The 27,366-nt window shown below is 37.7% G+C and overlaps 1 protein-coding gene and 1 non-coding gene across 2 annotated transcripts in view; one reads left to right on the top strand and one right to left on the bottom strand.

Moving 5' to 3' along the window:
- The window catches only part of LOC126267178 (NHL repeat-containing protein 2), a 168,530-nt gene that overhangs the window by 73,372 nt on the left and 67,792 nt on the right, over positions 1-27,366 (bottom strand). Inside the window, exon 6 of the mRNA XM_049972140.1 lies at positions 14,989-15,224. Within this exon, the coding sequence (XP_049828097.1) occupies positions 14,989-15,224 (236 nt within the window). The remainder of the gene's footprint in view (positions 1-14,988; positions 15,225-27,366) is intronic.
- On the top strand, positions 25,293-25,367 carry Trnas-cga (transfer RNA serine (anticodon CGA)). The gene has a single exon. It is a non-coding gene; the product is annotated as a tRNA-Ser (tRNA).

Genomic DNA, 27,366 nt, shown 5'->3' with positions numbered 1-27,366 from the left:
GTCACCACTGTGCACAGCCATCAGCAGATGTAGATGTAACTGAAACATGGAAGCCTTCAGAGGACCATTCGGGAGAATTAATGAAGGTGCTGCAAGAGCAGGTTCACTGCGATGAAATCAAACACAATGCAGTACAATACATCCGTACCACACCAGGACACTGTGCACATGCAGAATCACACCCGAAAGGCTGATAGTGATGAAGAAAAATTTTGAGATGTTACAGCTGGAACAGATAATGGTCTTTGCCCCTATGCCTAGTTCACAAGTAAGATGGCTCATGCCATAAGAGGATTAGCTGGCCTTGAATGCAAGAAAAATCCCAGACAGGTACCTGGTCGCCAATGCAGGTATCCTGAACATCAGTCAAAATTAGTTTTTTTATGTAGTTTACATCACAACTATGTCGATGGTCCACTACTTGCATAGGACTGTCCATGATAAATTATACTTAAAATGTTTGTAAAAGCATACTTTATATCAGATTTATAATTTTAAACATACTACTGAATGACGCAGTGTCTGGCATTTTATGTTAAATTGTATACGTATAGTCAGATGTACTGCACTGTTATTGGAATGTCAAATCTTTATTACCCGCGCCATCCGTTGGCTCTAACTAATTGGGCAACTTTCAGATTTTTTACATACAAAATACTGTAATGTACTCTACATATATTTTTTAAACTACTGCATATTTTTTATTGTTTTACTCTGTATATTTATTGAACTGCCTTTTGGTGGCAGCTTCTTCTGATATTGTCAACAGACAAGATGGCTCCTTATGTTGCCTCATTATATCATTACGATTTATCTGTTGTAGGCTACCATACAACAAAATAGAGCATTGTGCATACATGGTGGTCAGAAAACACCTGAAAAGCTTGTAAGGGTGTTGTAGGGTAGGTTGCAATGAGAAATAATAGTTAAGAAAAATTTTCATATGTTGTGTCATTTCTGAGTTGATTAGCATTGAATTTAACCGATCAGACCATCATGTGGGCAACTTCAAGTGGTCTGCTAGATGCAATTAGTTTCAGTTGTTCTCATGCGTAGACGATATTGCACACGACTGCTCAGACTTTGGCTCAGGTTCGATCCTTACTACCATCCTATGTTCACTGTCTTGTTCAGTTTTAGGAAATCAAATGAAGAACATATTCATGATGTAAATAAAATAGAAAGAAACTTCCACATGGGAAAAATATATTAAAAATATATTAAAAACTGCTTGTGTGTGTGTGTGTGTGTGTGTGTGTGTGTGTGTGTGTGTGTGTGTGTGTACACCTGTCCTTTTTTTCCCCTAAGGGAAGTCTTTCCGCTCCCGGGATTGGAATGACTTCTTACCCTCTCCCTTAAAACCCACATCCTTTCATTTTTCCCTCTCCTTCCCTCTTTCCTGACGAAGCAACTGCCAGTTGCGAAAGCTCGTAATTCTGTGTGTGTGTTTGTGTGTTTTGTTCATGTGCCTGTCTGCCGGCGCTTTCCCGCTTGGTAAGTCTTGGAATCTTTGTTTTTAATATAGAAGAACATATTCAGCAACATTGTCTCTGGTGGGCTGCTTGAATTTGCACGTGCAACAGCTGACTGACTAACTTCAATGCCAATTAACTCGGAAATGGTGCAAAATATAGAATTTTTTTTCTGAACAATTATTTCTCAGCACAACCTACCTTGCAACCTCCTTACAAGCTTTCAAGACTGTTTCTGTCCACCCTGTATATATTGTAACTACAAATTTTGAGGTAGATTTATTCTAAAAATCTTGTATGTATAACTTCTTACCGATGACTGTGTATTATTCCCATGTACTTTACAGGACTTTATTTTACAGTCTAGAATTGTAAACATGATTGTGACAGAGCATCTCACTTTAATAACCGATATGGACACTGCTTTTTATTATGTGGTATGTACCCTCACATTTATAATAGAACAATTAAGTTGGTCTATTCTTTACATTATGAATACTGGCCAGTAGCATTTTTTATATTCTCAGATTTGAAGCTGGCGTTTTTAACTGATCGAAATTAGATCTTGACAAATAAAAAGTTTTCCAGAGGAAGACTGCACCACTGTACAAGACTTCATGTGGGCACTGGCTGGCACAAATGTTTTTAATGTTCTCAATTGTAAAAAGACATACAAACAGATACCATTAGCCACTAATGACATTTTAAAGAGGGTGGTGATTACTGCATTTGGTTTATTTGAGTGATGACACTTCTATAAATGAAGTCACTGTCAAATATATTAAAATTGGTTTACATTTGTTTAATATACAACGACAACTTCTTTTACCGAAGTCTGACAATGTCCAAAATTGTGGTACTTTGAAGTGGCCAAAGCCTGGAATCATGATTATACAGCAGAATAAATGGTCTATACAGTCAAATAGCAGAACTTTCATTTAAATAGTATTAAATGACCATGTCCCCTAACAATCGTAGAATTACTGACTTTCACTTTGTTTTGCCTACTTAGTGTTCTCTCCTAACGCACACGTGCATAAACAACATGACCACAGTGTGGTGACAATAAGGGAGAAAATAGGATCATGGGAAAGACTCAAGTCACCTTCCTGGGCCATATCATTTCAGCTTACAGCATCCACCCATTGGCAAAAGAAGTTACAACACTAAAATCTCTGCCAAAACCAGGAAATTACTAACAACTGAGGTGTTTCCTGGGAATGATAAAGTTTTGTTGACTTCACCTACTGGCAACAGCAGATGTGCTGACACCACTCAAAGATGCACTAACAGGATGCAACACCACAAGATGCTGAGTGGTTAAGTAGACATCAGAGATGGGCTAGGCATTCAGTGTCATCCAGATGAATTTAAGCAAGGCACTGTTACTTGGTCATCCAATTCTCTACACACAAAAAGCAATTGTTGTTTATGCAAGTCAGTAGCAACCGGTGCAGCACTGTAACAAGTAGAGAACACTGGCAACCACTGAAGTTTTTCACTAGGAAGCTGCAACTGGCCCAAAAGAAGTGGAGTGCATATAACTAGGGAACTGTTGGCAATTTATGAGACAGTAAGATACTTCTGTCTGCAAATAGAACCTTGACCAATGACTATTTTTACAAATCATAAGCCCATTACCCCAGCATTCAAAAATGTCAGCAATAAATGCTCACTACAAAAGTTTCAATATACAGAATCCGTAAGCTGCATAAAAGGAGCAGAAAATTTAGTGGAACATGTCTCTGATCCAACTGCTTCACAAATTGGGAGATTTTACTGATCTGAACAACTACCATGGAATGTCTCTTGTCCTGGTAACATAAAAAACTCTCTCCAAGGCATTACCATCAAGGGCAGAAGATCAACTGGATAGTCAACTTGGAAAATATCAGGGAGGCTTCAGGAAGACCCGATCCTGTGCTGAACAGATCTTCAACCTTAAGACTGTACTGGCAAATTCCAAGATGAGAAATCACAAGCTGGTCGCCACCTTTGTTGATTTCATGAAGGCCTACGACTCCGTTGATAGAGAAATGCTTAACATACTCCAGGAACTAGATCTAGACAACAAAACAGGACAACAGAAAACTGTGTTGTGAAGTTTCTCAAGACAAACCACACCCATGCTTTTTGAAGAAGTTCTGAAAGACAGCATCCAAGACCTATCTCATCCTGGAACCAACACTACAATCAGATTACTTAATGATCATTTTGTGTGGACTTCTGTGAAAAATACGCACATGAATGGACATGTTCCTGCATTATGTGCCACCAACAAAATAAAGTGGGCAACAATGTACAGAGTGATATCGGTAACTTTCTTGGCCCATGTTCATGCTGACCTGGTGCCCCACCCTTGACTATCAGAAAGATACACAGACTTATTCACAGCCACAGACAGACCTACTAGGTGGGCATACATACCACCAATAGTTGATATATCAGCAAAAACCAAAATGAATTTTCACTTTGTAGTGGAGTTTGTGCAAATAAGAAACTTTCTTGCAGATTAAACCCATGTGCCAGAACAGGACTTGAACCTGGAACCTTTGCCTTTCTTGGGCAAGTGCTCCACCAATTGAGCTACTCAAGCACCACACAACATACTCACAGCTTTACTTTCGCCAGAACCTCACCTCCTACCTTCCTTCCAAACTTCACGTAGTTCTCCTGCAAAACTTGCAGGACTAGCATTGCTGGAAGAAGGGATGTAGCACAATTTTGTGCCGATACTGCAAATGGCTGAAAGCAAGGGGAAACTACAAGGCATGCAGCTCTACTGGATGTTTAAATGATGGTGGCTTTTTCTTGGGTAAAACAGATTCCATTCGGATCTCTGCATGGGGCTACTTAGGAGGATGTTGTCATCAAGAAAAACAAAACTGGCCTAGTATGGGTCAGACCATGGTGTGTTACATCCCTTAGAGATATATGGAAATGGTCAGGTTTAAGTTAGATATAGTCAGAATTAGCAGAATATGTTGGCATGAAGAATAGGACTTTTGGTCAAGTCATACAGAGTTATCAACATGAAATCCAACAGGGGTTGTGAGGTTGCAGGCCTAACAATGAATAAAAGAACAGAAATGGGGATAAGCTACTATTAACAGTGTATTAAATGCATTAGCGTGGCTAAGATACACACTAAGCCAACACTTGTCACATTAGTACAAGTTTATATGCCAACTAACCTAGCAAAATTATGAAGATACTGAAAGAATGTATAGTGAAATAAACAAAATTATTCAGATTGTTAAAGGAGATGAAAATTTAATTGTAATGAGGGAAAGGAATTCAGAAGTAGGAAGAGGAAGAGAAGGAAAAATAATAGGAGAACATGGACTCAGGAAAAGGAATGAAAGAGGAAGTCACCCAGTAGAATTTTGCACAGACCATAATTTAATCATCGCTAACATTTGGTTTAGGAGTCATGAAAGAAGGCTGTAGACATGGACGAGATCTGGGGGCACTGTAAGTTTTCAGACTGATTATACATTGGTAAAACAGAGATTTTTCAACCAAATTTTAAACTGTGAAACATTTCTGGAGGAAGCTGTGGATAACTCAGAGCAAAACTTATAGGTTATGAACTGCAGACTAAAACTAAAGAAATTGCAAAAAGGTAGGCAATCAAGGAGATGGGATTGGGATACATTGATTGAAACAGAGGTTGTTTAGAGCTTTAGAGGTGTGTGTGTGTGTGTGTGTGTGTGTGTGTGTGTGTGTGTGTGTGTAATAAATGAATGGGTAGCTCTGAGGAATGAAATATGGAAGGCAACAGAGCATTGCATAGGTCCAGTAGAAATATTTGGATAACTCATGATATACTGAAATTAACCAACGAAAAGAGAAAATATAAAAATTTAGCAGGGGAAAGGCAACACATATGCTTAAAAATGTGACTGACAGAAAGTGCAAAAACGCTAGGCAGAAATGGCTTGAGGACAAATGCAAGATTGTAGAAGCATTTGTAACTAGAGGAAAGATACATGCTGTCTACAAGAAAATTAAAGAGTACTTCAGAGAAAAGAGAGGCAACTGTATTAATATCAATAGCTCAAGTGGTAAGCCAATATTAAACAAAGATGGGAAAGCTGAAAGGAATATATAGATGTTCTATACAAGTGGAACAAACTTAGAGCAATTTTATAAAAGAGAAGAAAAAACAGGTGAAGCAGAGACGAGAGACATGACATTGTGAGACAACTCTCACAGAGCACTGAAGACCTAAGTGAAACAAGGCCCCTGGAGTAAGTGACACTGCCTCTGAATTATTGAGATCCTTACAAGAGACAGCCATGACAAAATTATTCCACCTGGTGTGCAAGGTATATGAGAGTGGCAAAATACCCTCAGACTTCAAGAAGAATGTAATAACTCCAGTTCCAAATAAAACAGGTGCTGACAGATGTGAATACTACCAACTATCAGTTTAATAAGCCATGGTTGCAAAATATTGACACAACATATTTACAGAAGAATGGAAAAAGTGGTAGAGACCAACTCGGGTGAACATCAGATCAGGTTCCAGAGAATTGTAGGACAATGTAAGGCAATGCTGATCCTATAATTTACTTTAGAAGACAGACTGAAGAAAAGCAAACCAAAATTCATTGCATTGATAGATTTAGGGCAGGTATGGCCAACCCTTGGTGACCTGTGGGCATGATTCACATACTTACTTAAGTTCGCAGGCACTTCATCACATGACACGCAGTAGCACACTTAGCACTTGAAGTCAAAACTATTGCATCAGTGGTGTTAATGTTTATGGAGTAATGCACTGATATGAATGGCACCCCTTTCCCCACCTACCATGCAAACAAAGCCTACCTTAAAACATGCATTTTAGAGAGTACATTCATTTTATGTTCACCTCATCTTCAGATGTTTACATTTATTTATGCATCATGAACATTGTTTCTTTACTTTTGACATTTTACAATAGCTGTTCTAAGAACTTTCACTGTAAGATTCTGCAGCACCTCCGTCTCTCTTACTTGAATATCTTCCACGAGCCACATTCAAACCCATCATGGGTTGAATATTGCCTGCAGGCTGCCAGTCGCCCACCTGTGATTAGAGAGACCTTTGGCAATGATGACCAGAATAGTCTCTTCAAAACACTGGAGGTAGCTAGGGTAAAATACAGGGAGCGAAATGTTACTTACAATTTTTACAGAAACCACACTGCCATTATAAGAGTCGAAGAATGCGAAAGGGAAGGCATAATTGAGAAATGAATGGGATAGGGTTGTAGCTTACCCGAAGTTCTTCAATCTGTACAAAGTGCTAGCTGCAAAGGAAACCAAGATGAAATTCAGAAATGGTATTACACTTTGGGGAGAACTAGTCAATGCTTTGCGGATTGCCAATGACATTGTAATTCTGTCAGATACTGTTAAGGAGTAGGAACAGTTGTTGAATGGATTGGATAGTATTTTGTAAAGTGGTTTACAATATGAGTATCGAAAAAAGTAAAAAACGGTAATGGAATGCTGTCGAAGTAAATCAGGTAATGCTGAATCAATTAGATTAGGAAAAGAGATACTAAAAATAGTAGATGGATTTTGCTCTTTGAACAGCAAAATAACTGATGATGATAATTGGAATAAGGAAGATATAAAATGTAGACTGGCAATAGTGAGTAAAGGCTTTCTGAAAAAAGAGAAGTTTTTAACATCTAATATAAATTTACGCATCAGGAAGCCTTTGCTCAAGGTTTTTGACTGGAGTGTAGCTTTGAATGGAAGGAAAAAATGGACAATAAGCAGTTCAGAGAAGAAGAGAAGAGAAGCTTTTAAAAGGTGTTGCCATAAATGGATGATAAAGATTAAATGGGTATATCGCATAACTAACAAGGAGGTACACAACGGAATTGGGGAGTAAAGAAAATTATGGCACAACATGACTACAAGAAGGTATTGGTTGATAGGACACACTGTGAGACACAAAGTAACTGTCAACCTCGTTTTTGGAGGAAAGTGGGGGGTCTAAAAATTGTAGAGGGAGAGTAAGGTATGGATACAGTAAGCAGATTTACATGGAAGTAAAGTGCAGTTGTTATGGCAAGATGAAGAGGCTTGCACAAGATATCAAAATTAGATACATTCATCTTTGTGGAGTTACAGCAATAGTTGCTTATAAAAAATTGTCCAAATTCAGTCTCCAGCATGGTTTCCTTTATTTCCACATGACCGATTTTGGGCAAGCTGTCCATCTTCAGATCTATTACCAAAAATTGTCTTATAAATATAATTAGTGAAAATTACAAATGGTTTAAAATTTAAGTTTATAAAGCTTAAAGATTCTTAAGAAATTAATTATAATACAATTTGGGGCAGTGTACCATATGTTATAGTTACAGAGTAACCTTTTGGAGGTGGAATTGAAAGTTCACTGTCATAACTAACCACACACTAGCCTGCTGTGATTTTATAAAAATATTATTAAGAAACCCGACTGGTGCAACATCTACAGTTCTGAAAGGTGTCATCTATATGTAGTGAGAGGGGCTGACATAATTCATAAGAAATGCTCCTAAATATAGCAGAAAACACCGATATGGAATTTAATATCACTAAAATATTTTAAATAAACTTCACAAAACAACTAGCTGGTTACCCAGTGTTGCTCAGGTATATATTTATTCCAATCTTCTATTAGCCCAAAACCTACACCCCTCTCTCTGTCCACCTCCTCTACTCCCCACTCACTGACGTTTCATTCACTAACACCTTTTATGGATTACGTCAGTCTATAGATGGCACTTTCGAGTGGTACAAAACTCGACACCAGTTAAGATCCCTATCAAATGTCTTAAATTCTCTTTTTGATAATTGATTGATAGAGCTTTTTTTTTAAAAATGTTTTAGCACTTTTAGAATCTACATAAATGTTGTATGCTGTACTTAGCAGGGTTTCTCATGAATTACATCAATCCACACTCTACAAGCAAAGAGCGTTTTTCAGAGCTGTAGGTGTTGCATAATCAGGTTTCCTAAGAGAAACAGAGAGGGGGGGGAGAGAGAGAGAGAGAGAGAGAGAGAGAGAGAGAGAGAGAGAGAGAGAGGGGGGGGGGGGGGAGAAGAAGAAGAAGAAGAAGCTGCAGACTAGTATAGGGTATGGTTGAGTAGGCGTAAGTTGATTCCTGACAGTTGCAGTGGGCTGGGCATGGCAGTTTTGTGGGCCTACCTCAAACAACGTAACGATTTTGCATATATCTCTGTGGCAACGCCTCAGTGTTGTCACAGCTCTATGGACAGCTACACAGCTGAAAGCTGGCAACAATGCTGCTAGCTGTCAGAGATCTTCTTACCCCACCTTAACTACAGTTATGACACAGAACTTTCAGTTCCACATTCGATAGGTTACTCTGCAACTGTAACAAATGATATGTTACATGGATTTGAATTATAACTAACTTCTTAAGAATCTTGAAGGATTCTAAACTTAAATTCTAAACATTTGTAATTTGCAAAAATTGTAATTACAATATAAGTCCGTGAAAAACTGTCAGTTCATGAACCAAATGTCAATCCTATGCAGGCCTTCCTGCATTTTGCTACGGTCTTTTGCTATTGAAACCTTCTTACAGACACCAGCATCATCCGTTGCAGGCACTTGTTTCGGAAGATAAGTATCCTAACAACTGCCTCACAGTATATTTTTTACTTGCTGACCTTTGTGTGCAAAACTTACTCTATCTACGAAGACCACAGTAAATTCCATGGCTATAACATCAGAAACAAAAACAATCTACATTTTGAAGTGAAACGTCTCACTCTGGTAAAAAAGGAGTTATTACTCTAGCATTAAGCTGTTCAATGCTCTACCACTACATATCAAATGTGTTCATACGGAACTGCCAAAATTTAAGCAAGTTCTCAAAGATTACCTGACAGAGAAATCTTTTTTTACTGTGTATGAATATCTGAAAGAAAATGTATACCATCACTAAACTTATGGTGTCTAGAAGCAGTTCAATTGATTTTATTGTGCATTTGAGCAGTAGCACACTTTTTGTAACAACAAAATGGCTGTACCTGTATTTACTCTCGTAGGCCTAATATCTGATTTAACTTTGTGCCCTTATCTTTAACCTTTATTTGAAACTCAATTTTCTGTTAAATGGTTGTTGTTATGTTATCTAGCTGAAATTGTATCTATTACTGTATTTATAGCATGTCTTATGTAAATTATGCACAATTTGGCATTGAATTGCCCTCGTATTTATTGTAAGTTCAAATTGAAACCTGTACAATTTGACATGTTCCATATCCTTGTGATTGACTCACTAACTGGATCTACAGAACATGAAATAAATAAATAAATGAATAGCCTCATGGAGCCTACAACATTATTCTATAGCTCATTAATGTAGATAAATGATCTGTTAAGCTCTGCTGCAAGAGAGTTACCAACGCAATTACAAGTCTGCTCTGACATTTGGTGGGCTCATTTTTAGTCCACTAAATGACAATATGGAATTGTATCAAATAGTTTCCAATAGTCAAAGAACACTGCATCAATGGGCACCTTTGTCTATGGTATTCTGGATCTCAAGGGTAAATGGAGCAAGCTCAGTTTCAGAAGGTATATCTGCATATCTGCAGAATCCATGTTGATTTTTATTGAACATATTTTCTGGTCTCCAAAAATGTCATAATGTGTGAACATAAAACATGTTCCATAATTCTACAACAGACTGATGTTAGCAATATAGACCTGTAATTAAATGAATCTGTCTGACAACCGTTCTTAATGACCTGTGCTTTTTTTCAGTTGCTAGGTACCCTTGTTTGTGCCAGTGACCAATGACTCCATGAAGAAGAACAATTTCTTTTCTATAATCTCTATAAAAATTCAAAGGTGCCTCATTGAATCCAGCTGCCTTTCCACTATTGACCTGATTTCCTATTCTGTGGTCGCTTATGTGAATATCTTCATGTGGTGATTGAACAAAGGAAACATATTACAATCTGCAGTGAAACAACTTTAGAAGATTGAATTTAGTATTTCGGACTTCTTTCTCTTTCTGTCACACTTTGTTCAGTTATTGCCACCCTTCCTTACTCTCTCAGCCCATTGTCTCCCTCTTCAATACCACTTCTCCCCCCCCCCCCATTTCTCTAACCCTTATATGCTCTACCCTCTGAATTCATTTCATCTAGTTGTGCAGCTTCTGAGTCATATGGCAAAAGACCTAGCTTCTGAGTCATATGGCAAAAGACCTGCCTTACACTTCCCTGCACCATCTCCTTGCACGTGTGTCCTCCCTTACCTCCTCCCCACCTCCATCTACCCAGACAACTGCTTTCAATAATCAACATTCACTAACTAATCAGTCTTGCTGCTACCATAAGCATTGGGCGTCTGTGTGGTCGTGTGCGCACTCTCACTAAAAAAAGAGCAAGAGTTCAAAAGCTAGTGTTAACTGCTTTCTAATAAGTGTTTCTATGTACCACACCAATCCTCCATAGCTAAGTGGTACCCTTCCCTTACTTTTGGCATTTTTCCAATCAAGAATTTCCATTATATATATTTCATTTTCATAGCAAAGATACAAAAAACAGAGGTTTGTAATATTTCTCCTTACTTCATTTAAACCTTTTCTCAATTTCCATCAAAAATGGAATACAACTCCAATGCTAAATTTCTTGCACTTAATAAAAATGTCCATTTACTTCTATAAACATAACTTTGTGACTGATGTTTCAGTGAGTCAATTGTTAGGGGCCAGCAGCCAGACAATCACAGTTCTGTCTCGGCTGCCACGAGCTTGCATTTTTGTCCCTTTTTACAAGTACATGCTGAGCATTGTTTAGCATGGCAGACTGCATACCAGCAACACTGTCACCTGATACTTCAATTTGTCAGTCATAAAGTTAATTTAATTGTAGTATAGTTAGGAACCCACATGTGAGTACCACTCATGACTATAATATAAGGATTTGCATTACATGTTCTGAATACTGAAATTTCAAATATTTACTTTTAGATATCTCTCTTTATGTTTTTATTTTGTTTTATTTAGAAATTACTTACAGCTCACGGCTGCAAATAAATAATTGCACTTTAAATGAAACCATTCAATCCCACAATATTTCTTCGCAATAAATATCTTGTACCGCAGTTTATTGACTGCAGGATACACATGTTGGTTGTCCTGCGACTGTGCGCTATTGCATGCAATAACCTATTTTGGCAGCCAGATGAGTACTCCATTTATCAACAGCCACACAATAACTAAATGTTGTTTTAACATGAATTAGACGGTGAAATTACAACATTTTCTCATTCATTACTTTTCAATTCTTATAATAAAGTATAACAAGCTTCTTGATGATATGGATCCCATGTTCTCATGGTCACTGTCTGTCAGCTAAATGAAGCACTGATAAGTGCTGGAAAGCCCCATGTCAGTTAAGAAAAACAATACAACCTAGTCAGGATCTCATAAATCCCACCCAAAACATAAAATGAAATACATTTGTGTGAATATATTGACATAAATTTAGCATTAAACTATAACATTATATATATTTACCTGATACCATCCTGACATAAGTATTTCCATTAGTATTTGTAACATTGCAATAGGTCTGAGCATTGGAACTACTGTGAATGTTACTGTCACTGAACATGTAGATAAGTGAATTGATCATTTAAATAGGTAAATGCATTTTGGATAAGAAAATGGATCAGGCAGGATAATAAGTAAATGGCAGTTTGGACCAGTTGGAACAGCATATTGTCAGTGAGGTTCAGGAAAAGCTAGAGATCAACAACTGATTAGAAGTCACAGAGGACAAAGTAGAGTCGGTATGAGAAAAATTGAATGATGTTACCACAGAAGAGAAAGTGGTGAAGAAGGAATGCAATGATTAAACTCTCCCATACAAACTAGGGAATGTGTCAAACCTGTAACAATATTTCTGCACTGAAAGAGGAAGTGTACCCCAAATTGCGCCAAATAGAGAAAAAAGTAAGTGTACTAATGGCAGAAAAGTTCAGCTATGAAGACAGGTGGTCCCTCTCATCCTAGGTTCTGAGTCATCCACTGCTCTTTCCTCCCTAAGGAATGAACCACCAGTTCCAAAAACTAAGAATAATTTTTACCTGCTTTTAAATGTGTCTGTCATGGATACAGGAATTTCGCTTTGTGAAAGTCAGTACTCATCAGATATTTTGTCTCTTTATAATATTATGAACAATCAACAATAGGTTCTACATGTTGGAGGAATTAACTGAAACATTACTTTCTTTTAGAATAGAGGTAGAATTTAGGCTAGTACTTTAACAGTGCAGCATCATGAGTCGTAGAAACAATCAAAATTTTTGATGTGAGAAATCTTCCATTAACAGAAGAAGTAATTGTTTATTCATTAAGAGACATAAATGAAAGGAGCTCAAAACGTAGCTACAGTCTCATGTACTTGGCCAAAAAATACATTACTTTTCCAGCAATACCACCAGGGACTTATGATTGCATGCAAAACATATAAAAAAGATTGAATGATTCTTTTAAAAAATGACTGCTTCTGAAGACAAGAACAATGTTGTTATTTTTTACAAGAGTAAATAAAGAAATGGAGAATGAATATCAGGATTTCCATACTTTGTTAGACAAGATGAGGAGATATACTCATGTAGTTTAACAAATAGTGCACTATCTTGCATGACAGAGGGTCAGCCAACTGGATCAATGTCTACTGGTCTGGTGCACCAATCAGCCCGAACGTGGTTTTGATGCAGATTCCCACACTCACAGAGGTATATGTCAGGCTGAGTCCTCATCTCTCCTTCAGAAAGAAACACAACATGATACAGTTAAGACAGAAAAATACACAGAACACAGCTTACATTATTCACATATATGACTCCCCCTCCCATCTCAGGGAGGCCGAGGAGGTGACAAAAAGACTAGCCCCCAACCACAGAAATAAAATAATTAATAAATTCAGGATGGGTAATTGTCCATAAGGTGCAGAGCAGAAACACACGATTAGTGCCAGAAAAGAGAAAGATGAATACATACAGGAAAATGAACTTTAATGGGATTTGTTAAAGTATCTTTGCTTTGCAATACTTTTTATAAAATAATATGAAACTGGGAAGTCCTGGATGGAATGCAAACAATGGGCAGAGTAAAGATCACTGTGTAGCAGAGACATTGGCCAGTCAATAAGAAATATAATTCTGACTGAAAACAACACTCTGCATAAATTATGATAAATTAAGATCAGTAAAAGGAGCAGTAAAGGAACATGAATATAACAATCGATCCGAAAATGACTGAAAAAGAGAAAAACCAATAGTCCAAATTGTATTAGCACTAGCATGATGCCGTTTTCAAATAAATTTGACAATAAAACAAATGATAACCAAAAGAGATACATTTTTGACCTTCAATGTAGTCAACAGTTTGTGTACTGGAATACCTCAATTCAAAGTTGTATGCATGTGCACTAGCACAAAGTAAGTGTTCACCTTGTCTGTTCATAGGATGTTTAACCACATGTGCACATTATTTCCCATTTATACCACCAAATCCTTTAAAATAAAGATGGGCAATGGATCTAGAACAACTATACCACCAATTGTTAGTTTATCACATATATTTTTGTGCATTTCTGTGAAAATGCTGTAGTACTACTGGCTTTCAGGTTATAGATTTTCCACTTTACTTTCAGAGCATCTTGTACCTGTAAATCTTATGATAGACTTTTCACTAAAGAATCCAATATAAGTAACAAACTTCTCGGGTGATTACTAAAATATAACTGTATGTACTTCTATGGTATATAGCTAATAAAAACAACATATTTGCTTTATTACTGGAGATTTAAATATTTTGTTAATCAGTAGCACATTGTTTTATGATTGATTACTTAGCCGTGGCTTCTCGTGAGCAACTATACTGAAGGCAACAAAACTTTGTAATAATATGATAAGTTCAAGGTATTGTTCTACTTGGTGAGAAATTACAAAGTATTTCTCATCTGTATGGAATTTTATAGTGGAGATAACTGCATTACATAGTCCTGAACTTGGGATAAATTTCAGAGTGTTTTTGCAGTGGTGGTGTAGGATTTGCATAGGAAGTGTAAGCTCATCTACATCTACACTCCACATGCTCCTTCCTGTGTGCAGTAAAAAGCACATCACATACATTATCATCCTATCTTTTCCTGCTCCATTTTCAAATGTTTTGTGGAAAGAACTACTATCAATAAACTTCCATATGTGTTTGAATTTCTCTGATTTTACTGTCATAGTCATTTCGCAGTATACATGTGAGGGGAAGTAAGAGATTACTTGATTCTTCTTTAAAAGGATACTCCCATAAAATTAACAGCAAATATCTCTGATACACAGCTACCTCACAGCATCTAACTCTGGAGCTGGATGAGAATCTCCACAATTCTCCCACACTTAACAAATGAAAACCTATTTTGTGTTTAACAATATTAATATGACTGTAAATCAATGAAAATGCTAGAGTACTCACCGCTGCTTCCACCACACAGTGTCCCTCAGAAACAGAGCCCATAACTGGTGAGTGCCTGCCATGGCTATAAGAAGTACTCTGAGATCATTTTGTGCATCTGCCTCTCTTCCAGGAACAAGACAGAGGTCCCAGGGAGATGATAGGGACTGCTGGGTCCACAGGCCACCTCCAGCTGTATCGTGTCCCTGCTTGCCTGTTCCTGCCACAGTTGTCACTTGGCATGCAGTGAGATCTATCTAAAACATGTAAAAGTCATATCAGATCACAGAAGCTGCATGGTCCATAGGTAAGGTGTGAGGGGGAGGGTGGAAAAAGATGACGATGAGGATGAGGTTGGAACAGTTTGTAATTATGCACAAGCTGAGTATAGTGTCACCTACCACAATATTCTTTGGTTATACCATCACTGCACATTTGAGGTATTTGGCTAGTACTGATGAACACTTATTTGATTTAAGGTACTGCTGAGCTGCTGAATAATGATGTGGGTAAATTAACAGGTTTTGAAGTATGTGGGAGCGGAATATCATGAGAGTGGTCAAGTTTTATTGATGCATTAATTTATACAGTCACTAGTTGGTGCTGGGGCTGCATCTAAGTGATTTAATTGTGAAGGATAAACTTAACTAGGAGAATGTATCGATTAACGAATGAGAAACATGTAAGGTTACTGAGCATAGAATTTATCTGAGTGATTCATCAATATTTCAGTGATACCCCCACAAAAGTTCAACCATTGTTGAACACGCTCTTAACTCATGAGACTGTAATATTTATTAATTCAAGAGGAGGACACCAATTAAAATGGTGGCTTGCTGGGAACTGAATATTAAAAACTGTGAATACCTGCCACAATCTCATGGCGTTAACATGCAAGACCATAATATTTCATATTTCAAGAAGAGGATAAAAATTAATCCCTCGCTTGGAAGCGAATGTTTAAAACTGAATAACTGCCACATCTCAGTTAAACTAGCCTTGACAGTAAAATCTAAATTGATTTATAATTTATTATAACCTTGCATAAGTTGTGTAAAACAAATTCTATGAACACAACTAATGTCTTAACTAAATAATAATCCACTGTAATAATTTTCAGATTCAAATTAGGAAAAAATATACACATATATAAGATATTAGAAGGAAATTATGAATGTCAGCAGTGAGAAAAAGAGTCACATGTGTCTGCAAATGTGAATTGTTTATGGAACGAATATTATGGGATGCAAATGAACCATGTGATGGTGAGAAAGATAAACTTCCAATCATCAACTTCACATCAGATATGATTCACCATGCACCAGCATCAGATCACCCAGTATCCAGGACCCTTGATGCTGAACACAAAGTAAGTTTCACAAAAATTAGCACATTAATTTGCATATGTTTTGAGGAGTTCAAATATGACTGTACTGATACATGACACTGTACTTATTATTGAGTACAACAGTAATACTCAACACTGAATTACTGTGTCAATGATCAATCTCATGCTGAGTATCACAGAACAAGGTGAATTAGTCAAAGGGAAAACCCTTAATATGTTCAAATTGAACAAAGTAGCTAAGATGAGTTAGGAGAATTAGGATTAATGGAAACTAGCATGCTGCAATACACTGCAGATGTGGTTGAGTGTAGCACATTTAGTGCACAAGATGGAAAAACAGTAAACGAAGAAAAATGAGAATATTTCTCACAAAATATGAATGATATATTATAGCAACTTGTAACGCCGGAAATTCATATCCTCCTATTTCCATCTATTGTACTATAAATTATTTTCTTATTTTGTTACCTGCATATATATGACACTTCTGTGCCTTTATATATTGTAATTGTTTTACTATTTGTATATATATTTATGCACCTATGTCGATGTATAATTGGTTTGTTTTGTAAATATTATTTGTATTTTACGCTGAGCCTTGCCTAGGGAAGACTATGCTGTCGAACGAATACATCGATAGGTCGTGTGGAGAACCAAAGTGTGGTAGTGTTAATTCTGCCACATGGAGTGCGTACAGAGGGAGGCTGGCTGGAGTAGTGCAGCGTAGCAGGTGTGTTGTGTGATGCTCCCGGGAGTTGCCGCGCTTTCGGGGTTTGGCAGTATGTAATTGCGCTCGACTTGCTATGATAGTTTCTGACACGGTGTTGCGGACGGGAAGCATTAGCTGGCGCACATCAAGAGCCCATTCCGCCTGACGACCATGTCGAGAATAAGGCACGCCAAAATCCAGCTTCTGCAACAGCGACGGCCGACAATGAGGGACTGTTGCCACCTCCTCGATCGATGGCTTCAAACCTTCAATCAACCAACAAGGAAGACTGGAAGCACGTAAAGTTTTAGAACTGTATGGCAGACCTCAGCTTTTAAAATTGTTGCATCACAAAATTACAGCAACTTAGCATAAACCTTTGTTACTCGTTGTCCCAATGGCATTACCAAGCAGGGTCCCTTCCTTTTCCAGAATGAACCCGAGTGTCATTGAAATTCAAACGCCAGCATTAAAGTAATATCATTCCATTTCACTGCTTTAATTTCAAAGTTTAGTTGAAGTACTCATAGCTGGCTACAATATTTAGATTACACAAGCACAAATTAAGAGTGCGAGTTTTGTTACCATATTTTAGCTTACCTGTGACTGCAGCTCAGCTTGGTACGTACCAAATTTTACTATTGTTAATTGTTCAGAATCAAGTTCAAAGTCAAATCTTTTATTTCTAAATTGTGTAGATTCAAGTAGCTTTTGAAATGATTGTTGAGGTAGCCCAAGACTAACCGTATTTTACTGAATTTCGATGTGTTTCAGAAACGAAGTTCACTATTAATTTCAGTCCCTAAATTAACTTTCTATTTTCTGGTTTTATTAATTCTTTTGCTAAATTAAGTCAGAGTGTAGCGAAATTTATTACTTCTGACAAACTTTCAGTTTTCACACTACATGTGTCAACCTTCAGTTGCCATGCTTCTAGTGTTAATTATATGTGCAATAACCTTTCTTTTTCAGTTACTATAGTAACTGTCCATAGGACTGTCGACCGTAATTTTCCCCAAATCTCTAATATCTAATTACTGCTAGTTAATTGTTAACGTAACGGCCGCACATTTACTTTCTGTATTAACTTTACCCCTTTTCAAAATTAATTTCCACCAGTTTCATTTGCATTTTCCTTTCATTTAGATGTAATCCTTTCCTCCCTCTTTACCGACAGGTTAACTTCAGTGACGATTGCTTTGCCCAAATTTCCATTAGGTACATGCGGTTTAATTTTTCACTGTCACTAAGGTCGATAAGTGAGGGGGAGGTTACAAACTCATGATACAACTCTGAACCAGGTCCAATAAGAAACCAAGAAATTTTAAGAACCTAGAGGAAAGGCAGAAAGGGTTGAAGAATCACACCAAAAAGTGATTGAAGAACTAAACTAAAAGCACAAAATTAAGTGAAAAAATTAATAGAAAAATGGGATAAGGTATAACAGTACAGGAAAAATCGATTAACAATGTTGAACAACAAATCACGATCAGGGCCTGAAAACAGAGAAAATTTAGTCCCAAATAAGTGTAGCAGGCAGAAATAAGCCTGGAGGTAGAAACAATGGAAAAAGATGTAGCTAAAGTACGAAGGACCAATAAAAATAAACCACAAATGGGAGCACAAAAACCTCCATACACATGCAGAAACAGTAACACACTTACCTCTGCTGATCATGTATAAACTTTCACTACAACCTTTTTCACGGTATTTATGTCACTGTCAAACATCCCACCCATCAGTCACTTAGACTCAGAGGAAACAGGATTACTTCAGAAGATGTCCAGTGTAGTTCTGGACAAAATATAAGAAATGTAAAAGTTCAAATCAAACGATGGAAAATCCAGGATGCAATGTAACAATATTACAAAAAGGAAAATTGCTACTCACCATGGCTTTCAGCCATTAAGGACTTTGTCAACAACAGATGACACACACACACACACACACACACACACACACACACACACACAAGTGGTTTCAGTTGCCTGAGACTGCAGTTGACGAAGGCCTTAATGGCCGAAAGCTTTATTTGTGACTGTCTTTTTATTGGGCTTATTATCTGTGACTCAGCATCTTCGCTAAACGTAAAAGTTTCATGAACATGACCATACAACATGGAAGACTCATCAGCAGCTAAGACATATCGTCATGAAACCATCACTGTATGAGTAACACAGTGCTTGTGTGCACACGTACACTGTGTGTGTGTGTGTGGGGGGGGGGGGGGGGGGGGCGGCATGTATCCACTGGAAATTAACTAAGAAAGCACAGAGAATATTGTATGAAAATGTCTAAGGAAATAAGGAAGCCAAATTATGGATGGAACACAACTGGTAATTCAGCACAACCTGCACACTGAATTATTAACAACTGCTGATTTGATAAGTTCTGATCAAATGGAACAGTTTACCAATTTTATTCATATGAAGTAGGCCTGTTACTAAATGCGTTGTCAGACTGTAACTCGGCCATGTAAGCAGTACTGACATGCTGAAACCACTTCTCTGTCAGTAACGGTCTATGTAATTGATAATCCCACTAGTTTCAATTTAATCTTGAATGCCAAGTACTATTTAATGTTATAACACAATTTACCACTGTTAAAACTAAGTTATCATTTTAGAGGAAGTAATCTCATTGTTCGAGTCAATTTTATAGCTCCTCAGTTCATTCAGTCACTGTAAGTATTGCAGAAATGTGATGAAACATCTGTGAAGTAATGGTTTGTGGACATTAAAAGCATTCTTGAAATGGACTGGCCTGCACAGAGTCCTAAATTGAATACAATGAAACACCTTCGGGATGTGTTAGAATGTCGTCTCATTTCACGCCCCAAAGTGTAAATCACTACCTTCTCTGGTTTTGGATCTTGAAGAAGAATGAGCTGACATTCCTCCACAGACATTCAGACATCTCACTGAAAGTGTCCCCATCGAGTTCAAGCAGTCTGGATCACCCAGTGTATACCATCAAGAAATATGTTTTAGAAGAGGAAATAAATACTGGTTATGATGTACCTTCACCCATGACATGTGTGTTTTCAGAGCTTGTGCATCCATACAGTTCACAGGCCCACTTATAGGTGCAACCTGGGTTGGCCCCTGGGTGCTCTTATGAGCTGCCAAAGAAACAGTATTACTTAAGAGATTACAAACCTGTACTTCACTGTGTCTTACATATTTCTCTATAAAGAAATCACAATTGTTCTTACTATAGCAAACTTGGTGACGAGCATGGGATCAAATTCGCTACAGCAAGAAAAAATGTGATTTATGGAACATAGTGCTTTACAGAGAAACATGTAAGATACACTGAAGTACAGGCTATGCATAGCACTGAACACATTGACTGAACAACAGCAATACAGGTTACAGAAAAGGCTGAGCACCTGTTTGTGATTGCAAATAACACTATTTCTTTGGCAGCTCACCATAGCACGCCAGGAGTATGACCCAGGTCGCCTCTATAAGCAGGCCTGTGAACTGTATGGACGTGCAAGCTCTGAAATCGTGCACATCATCAGTGAAGGTACATCAGGTTATGACCTGATTCTAAACTGCTATGGCTATCTCATCCCACCCTTTCCTTCAAATTCTATTAACACAATCAGTGCCATTTCTAAATAATTAACCACAGAAATAAGTTAAAGGATGGAAGCATACAATGGATGTAAATTCCCATACTGATGAAATTCTAACCATGAATTCATGTTATGATAGGAGCAAAAAGGAAAGCTAAAAACACCTCTAAATTCATAACAAAACTGTTTCTAGTTAGTGACAAAACATGCACTAGGTTACCTGATGTACAATATTATTGGCATCAGTCATTCTTTACTCTGGAAATGAACAAGTCATCTGGGAATGAAATGCTGTTACCAGCAAAATAAAGACACAAAAGGCCAGTAGAATCTCTCCGGAAACAGAGAATTAAAATTAAACTGGTAGCAAATATACAGGGTGGTGCACGAAAAAGTGTCCCAGAGTACAGACTGCTCAGTAATTAGGCATAAATTGTTGCCTGCCCTAACAGGTGCAATAAAAAGTAGTTGTTAAACATGTAATAATTAGATAATAAAGAAATAACAGATAAGCTAATGCAGAGGTCTATATTTACTGAATTAATTTTGTCTTTCACATCACAGTGCATTAGGTGTTGCAAATGGCCTCCTTGTGTCTCCGTTCACTTTTGTACACACCCTACTGTGTTAATACACACTTTGTGCCACTCTGCCGCATCAGTCCTCAAAGTTTCATCACAAATATTGTCCTTCAAGTCTTCTGATATTACTGGGTTAGTTGCATACACTTTTCCCTTTGGACTGCCGCACAGATAAAAGTCACTAGGTCCAACGAATGTGGCAGCCACATTCTTTTTCTGACAGTCCTTTCTTCTGACAATCTTTCATGAATTTGTGATATTACTGACATGAAGTATGACAGTTCACCCCATCCTGTTGAAAGACAGCATATGTACGTTCATGGGAATCAACTGTGCATAAAATTATTTACAGATTTGCATATACATAGCAGTATCTACTGTTGTTTCTAAAAATATGGAACCCACAATCTGATTTGCTGACACTACACAACACACTTAGATTTTTTCACCCTGAAGAGTTATTTCTTAATTTTATAGTCATTGTTCGTCAACCAGTATTTGGTGTTCTGGGAATTAACATGTCCTGTCAGACAATGATGCCGACTATCCAAAATTTCTGTGGGTGCATATCAATGGCGAAATGTGGTGTATGTTTTTTTTGGAGTCTTGATATTTTTTAAAATGATTACCTTTCATTTACAATCTTTTATGAACACTGCATGTGTCATAAAGATCTGTGGTGTGATAAAATAAAATATATCGGTACTATAAGCATATGTTGAGTCAGGAACACAGCTGACTTAAAAGCAACAGAAATGAGATCGAACTCAGGTTCAGTTATACTTGGACGAACCCAGAGGTGTGAGATATGTGATATGTGCTCCCCCTGTAAAAATAAAAATCCTGATCCCCCCAACCTAAAACATATAACCTATCATTAACTAACTATTGAGGTAGTATGTAACAATTGGCTTATTTGTATCTCAGATTATTCTTTGTTATTGCTCAATATTAGCAATAAGATGTCTTAAAACAATTGTTGTTGAATAGAGTGGGGGTACTGTAGCATGTCACTTGTAAGGAAACACGAAAGTAAGCCAAAAAGATGGGATTCCATTCACAGTATAGTGCAACTGTTGTTCTGGGGACAGCCTTTGACTCGGTCAGAGAAAGGCAAGGGATGGAGGAGTGTGTTGCATGGTTGCCTTTGCACAAAGACATCTGAAACAAACAGATGTGTTTTGGATTCAGAAATTTTAACTTTCATCTCAGTGTTTTAATAGTTCATTACTTGCTGATAAAGGCAAATGAGTAATGTTCATTTTATTTTGTTTTTATCAAACTAAAAATTCTGTGGATACAGTACCCCCCAAGATTATTTATGTAGTGCTCGAGCCCCAGTGTATCAACCTTGTTGGCACTCATGCTGTTAGATGAAACCAGGCTTCATCACTCGTGACATATAGCAGCAGAACCAACATTCTGTTCTCAATTGCTTGACAGAGCCACTTAACAGAAATTCACATGTTTTTCTTTATCTTCCTCCTTCCTGGACACATCATTTTGTCGGGTTTAATCCATACATGGTGCAAAACTTGTTGATGAGACCCACACAAAACATTCACTTGTTGCAACAATTCATTTGTCCACTCATTTGGACTCTGCATCATTTGTGCTTGGATATCCTCAATCACAGTAGGTTGCTTGATTCCTTTTAGTGTTTGCAACTGATCCTGTAGTATGCCACTTTGTCACCATATACTGTGTACTGCTCTTTTCTGGCATGGAAATGACACAAAACTTCTTTGCAAAAGTGTCCCAGTTTCCTTAAATGAATTGTTAAACATGTACTGTAATTCCTTCTTGACAAGGATACATCTTGCTGAGATATTTACTTCACACATTTAACAAAGTTGCAATGGCTTTCACTCATTTCAATACGCAACAGCTTCGAAACAATACATGACAATTGTCTGGTGACAATGAGCAGCTTAGAACTTGGGGTTGGTTGTAGTGCGCCATCCTGTATATGGACAGCATTCTCAAAACCAGTTCATTTCTTACTTCACCTTGCATTGTTTTTCATGCAAAAAAGGTAATGTCACCCATCTCCTCCTATAAAGCTGGACCTAGGATTGAACATATTGTATTAAAATTGGTCCAGACTCAACAATGTACTGAGTTACTTTTACGATTTTCTAGCACTTGTATTTTTTGAACATTCTACATGAAACATATTTAGTCTTGGCAAGTCAGCTTTAATCGGCCAGAAACCGTGGTGTTATTGTAAATCTTAACAAAAAACAACTAGCTTTGACTGAGAAGGGCAGGTATAGATGAATTGTGGGCCTGACTTTCTTGTTGAACATCCTTTACATGGGTAGCAATCAACTAATCATTGATATATCATTTCTGGCACTTTTGTCAACTGTTACTGACATCTTCCACTTGATCGACCAGATTTTCAATCCTTCCTTTCTGACTTGTTATATACACTATTTCTAAGCCATTTTCTGTCACTGCACTTCTCCATCATCTCCTGCACTATCACAAATTAAACTTTTCAACTTACACTTTTTTTTCCAAAACAACCAAAATGGAGAATGAGAGGATAAGAACAACTGACAAAGCCTCTTGAAACAAGATGGGGCTGGTAGATAGTGGGAGAAAGATGGGAGAGTCAAAGAAATGAATTCCACTTGCTGGTCTAGTAAGGGCTTCGAATACACAGGCTACCAACAGAAACAAAGTGAAAGAAAGTGAAGGGAGTAAGTGAGAATGCAAAACAGTAAAACAAACAAGGCAGACTGCAATGAGTGTTTTACAGCTTAGTATTTTCATGCTTGCTTGTTAAAAAACGATGAGCTGGAAAAAAGGATCAAAATTGCAGGGAATCTAATTTTGAATGATGTTACCTGATAAACGCATTGTTTATATCCATGAAAAATTTGAGATTGCAAAGTTGAAATTTGTAATCAGGATATTATTATTACTATTATTATTATTATTATTATAAGAAGAAGAAGAAGAAGAAGAAGAAGAAGAACATAAAGCCAGATTTTCCTGGATCCAGTTTTGTTGCATGTTAGGTTAAATTTTACTTTACTATCTACCTTTTCTGGCCACAAATAAAATTAAATGAGCTGCCACATGACTTATTCGTTGAGCTACAACTTACAATTTTAGCAACTATTCTATCAGGTACAAGATTCTACCACCCCTGTGCCATGCCATGTCACTGTGTGATAACCTCAAGTACATGAGAAATCTTTGTAGGAAGACACTTTGAAACCTTGTCAGTGGAATGTGACATCAACAGATTTTGGTAACAAAGATGCATCATGTTTAAAATCAGACTCTTTTCAAACTGTAGTCATTTGTAATTTGAAGCATGACATTGTGAGAAAGACAGAAAAGAATGAGATTTTCACTCTGCAGCGGAGTGTGCGCTGATATGAAACTTCCTCGCAGATTAAAACTGTGTGCCCGACTGAGACTCGAACTCGGGACCTTTGCCTTTCGCGGGCAAGTGCTCTACCAACTGAGCTACCGAAGCACGACTCACGTCCGGTACTCACAGCTTTACTTCTGCCAGTATCCGTCTCCTACCTTCCAAACTTTACAGAAGCTCTTCTGCGAAACTTGCAGAACTAGCACTCCTGAAAGAAAGGATACTGCGGAGACATGGCTTAGCCACAGCCTGGGGGATGTTTCCAGAATGAGATTTTCACTCTGCAGCGGAGTGTGCGCTGATATGAAACTTCCTGGCAGATTAAAACTGTGTGCCCGACCGAGACTCGAACTCGGGACCTTTGCCTTTCGCGGGCAAGTGCTCGACCAACTGAGCTACCGAAGCACGACTCACGTCCGATACTCACAGCTTTACTTCTGCCAGTATCCGTCTCCTACCTTCCAAACTTTACAGAAGCTCTTCTGTGAAACTTGCAGAACTAGCACTCCTGAAAGAAAGGATACTGCGGAGACATGGCTTAGCCATAGCCTGGGGGATGTTTCCAGAATGAGATTTTCACTCTGCAGCGGAGTGTGCGCTGATATGAAACTTCCTGGAAGATTAAAACTGCAAAAGAAGAGCTTCTGTAAAGTTTGGAAGGTAGGAGACGGATACTGGCAGAAGTAAAGCTGTGAGTACCGGACGTGAGTCGTGCCTCGGTAGCTCAGTTGGTAGAGCACTTGCCCGCGAATGGCAAAGGTCCCGAGTTCGAGTCTCGGTCGGGCACACAGTTTTAATCTGCCAGGAAGTTTCAAAGACAGAAAAGTACTAATATGACTGAACTTAGTATTGGGCAGGTGGATAAATTCATAGTGTTTCTGCCCGAGCTTAATAAACACAATATACCTGACTGTGAATTTAATCATCAATAATATATTCTCCTTCACTATTTACAAGTCTGCTGGGGTAACTTTTTGATTCTGTGACAACAAAAATCACTTGGTTTTGAGAGGAAGTGCCTTGTCATCCAGAAAGGAAGTTCCTTGAAAGTTCTTCGATTGAGAGCAGAAAAAGCAAAAATATAAGGGAGCAAGATTAGGTGAATAAGGTGGGTGTGGAATAACTTCCCAACTCAACTCCTGTACAGTGTTTTTTGTCAGTCTAGCAAAATGTAGGCAGACATTATCATGGAGCAGTATCACTTCACGCAGTCTTCCTGGTCATTGTTCTCAGAGTGCATCTGCAAGACATATCAGCTGTTGACAATAAATGTCAGCATGATGGTTACACATTGGGGAAGCAATTCATAGTACAACACACCATCACTGTTCCACCACATGCATAACATTATCTTTTGTGGATGCGCAAAGCCTTTGTACAAAGAATGGCAACTTTGTTTGGGCTCAACCATTCCTGTCTTTTTCTTGTGTTACCATAAAGATACCCTTCCTCATCATCAGTAATGATACAGGATAGGAATGGTTGGTGTTGTTCAAGAGCCAACTGATGACAAGCCAGCACAGAGATGCACATATGGCCACCAGCTGATTTTTGTGATTTTCGCTTACAGATGTGGTTCCTATATTTCTAGTTTTTGAACCTTCCTCACTGCATGCAAACGTCACACAGTTCATCATATTTGCCAATTCTCAAGTACACTGACATGGATCATTGTGGATCAATGCATTTAAATGATCTTCATCAAACCCCAAAGGTCTTCTTGAATGTGGATGATCACTAATGTCAAAACAATCCTCTTTAAAATGAGAAAATCATTTTCTTGCTGTGCTCTGCCCAATGACATTATCCACATATGTGACACAAATGTTTCTGGCTGCCTCTGCTGCTGTCACCCCTCTACTGAACTCACACAGTAGAATGAGTTGTTGTTCAGATTTCTCTACTTGGCACTCCACTTTCTAATGTCCATAGCTCCACTCACTATATTCTAATGGCAAAATGAAAATAGCAAATCAAATACAAACAGTGTACTACAAATAAAAAAAATGACAGTCAATAAACAAACCCATAGCAAATGGAAGACCAACATGTAAAACAAATATGGTGCAAACTTATGCACGAATCTAATAAAGATGGAACTGAAGCATGAATATTCATTGTTGATCTACAAAATGTGTGTTCGATTATGGATCTGTGTTTAATTTTTTTTAAAAAACCTGGTAAAATTTACCTTGCTTTGGGTCAATGACGAATTCACAGTTACAAGACCTGGAACTTGAGGATTCATCGAGCAAAAAACATTACATCAGTTCAACACATTTCTCCGCCTTTCCTTACACAACTTCAAAAACAACTATTTCCACAGCATAATCTCAAAGTAATTTGTGATAAAAAATACTGAGCACACTTCTTTCTGTCAACAAAAAGTCAACTCTCTTTATAGCCCCTCTCTGAGATTTCCCTGAATTTTCTAGGTAATTCATTTACTCTGAGAATTCATGCTTTGCCAGGTTTTCCAAACAACTCACCCCCTGGTAAAGGGTTGCCCATTAAATTACATGAGGGGTTTCCTTCATTCTTCTTTGGATCACCCCTCTCCCTTGGAAAGATTTGGTGAGATGTGGAAGGACCACCACTCTCCCTTCCCATCCCATCCCCCTCATGTGAGATTTAGCCCATAGTCAGGTAAAAATGAGTCCTTTTTTATTTTTTAAAACACTGATTAAAATGCTGAAATAAAACCATGTTGTATTTATAAAATGTATTAAACAGTATTTTTAAAACATGATTAAAAACACTTGAAGTATGTCAACACTTGGTAGTATA

This window comes from Schistocerca gregaria, chromosome 4 (genome assembly GCF_023897955.1).
Source record: "Schistocerca gregaria isolate iqSchGreg1 chromosome 4, iqSchGreg1.2, whole genome shotgun sequence".
Lineage (NCBI taxonomy): Eukaryota > Metazoa > Arthropoda > Insecta > Orthoptera > Acrididae > Schistocerca > Schistocerca gregaria.
This window is presented reverse-complemented; position numbering and strand designations above follow the sequence as displayed.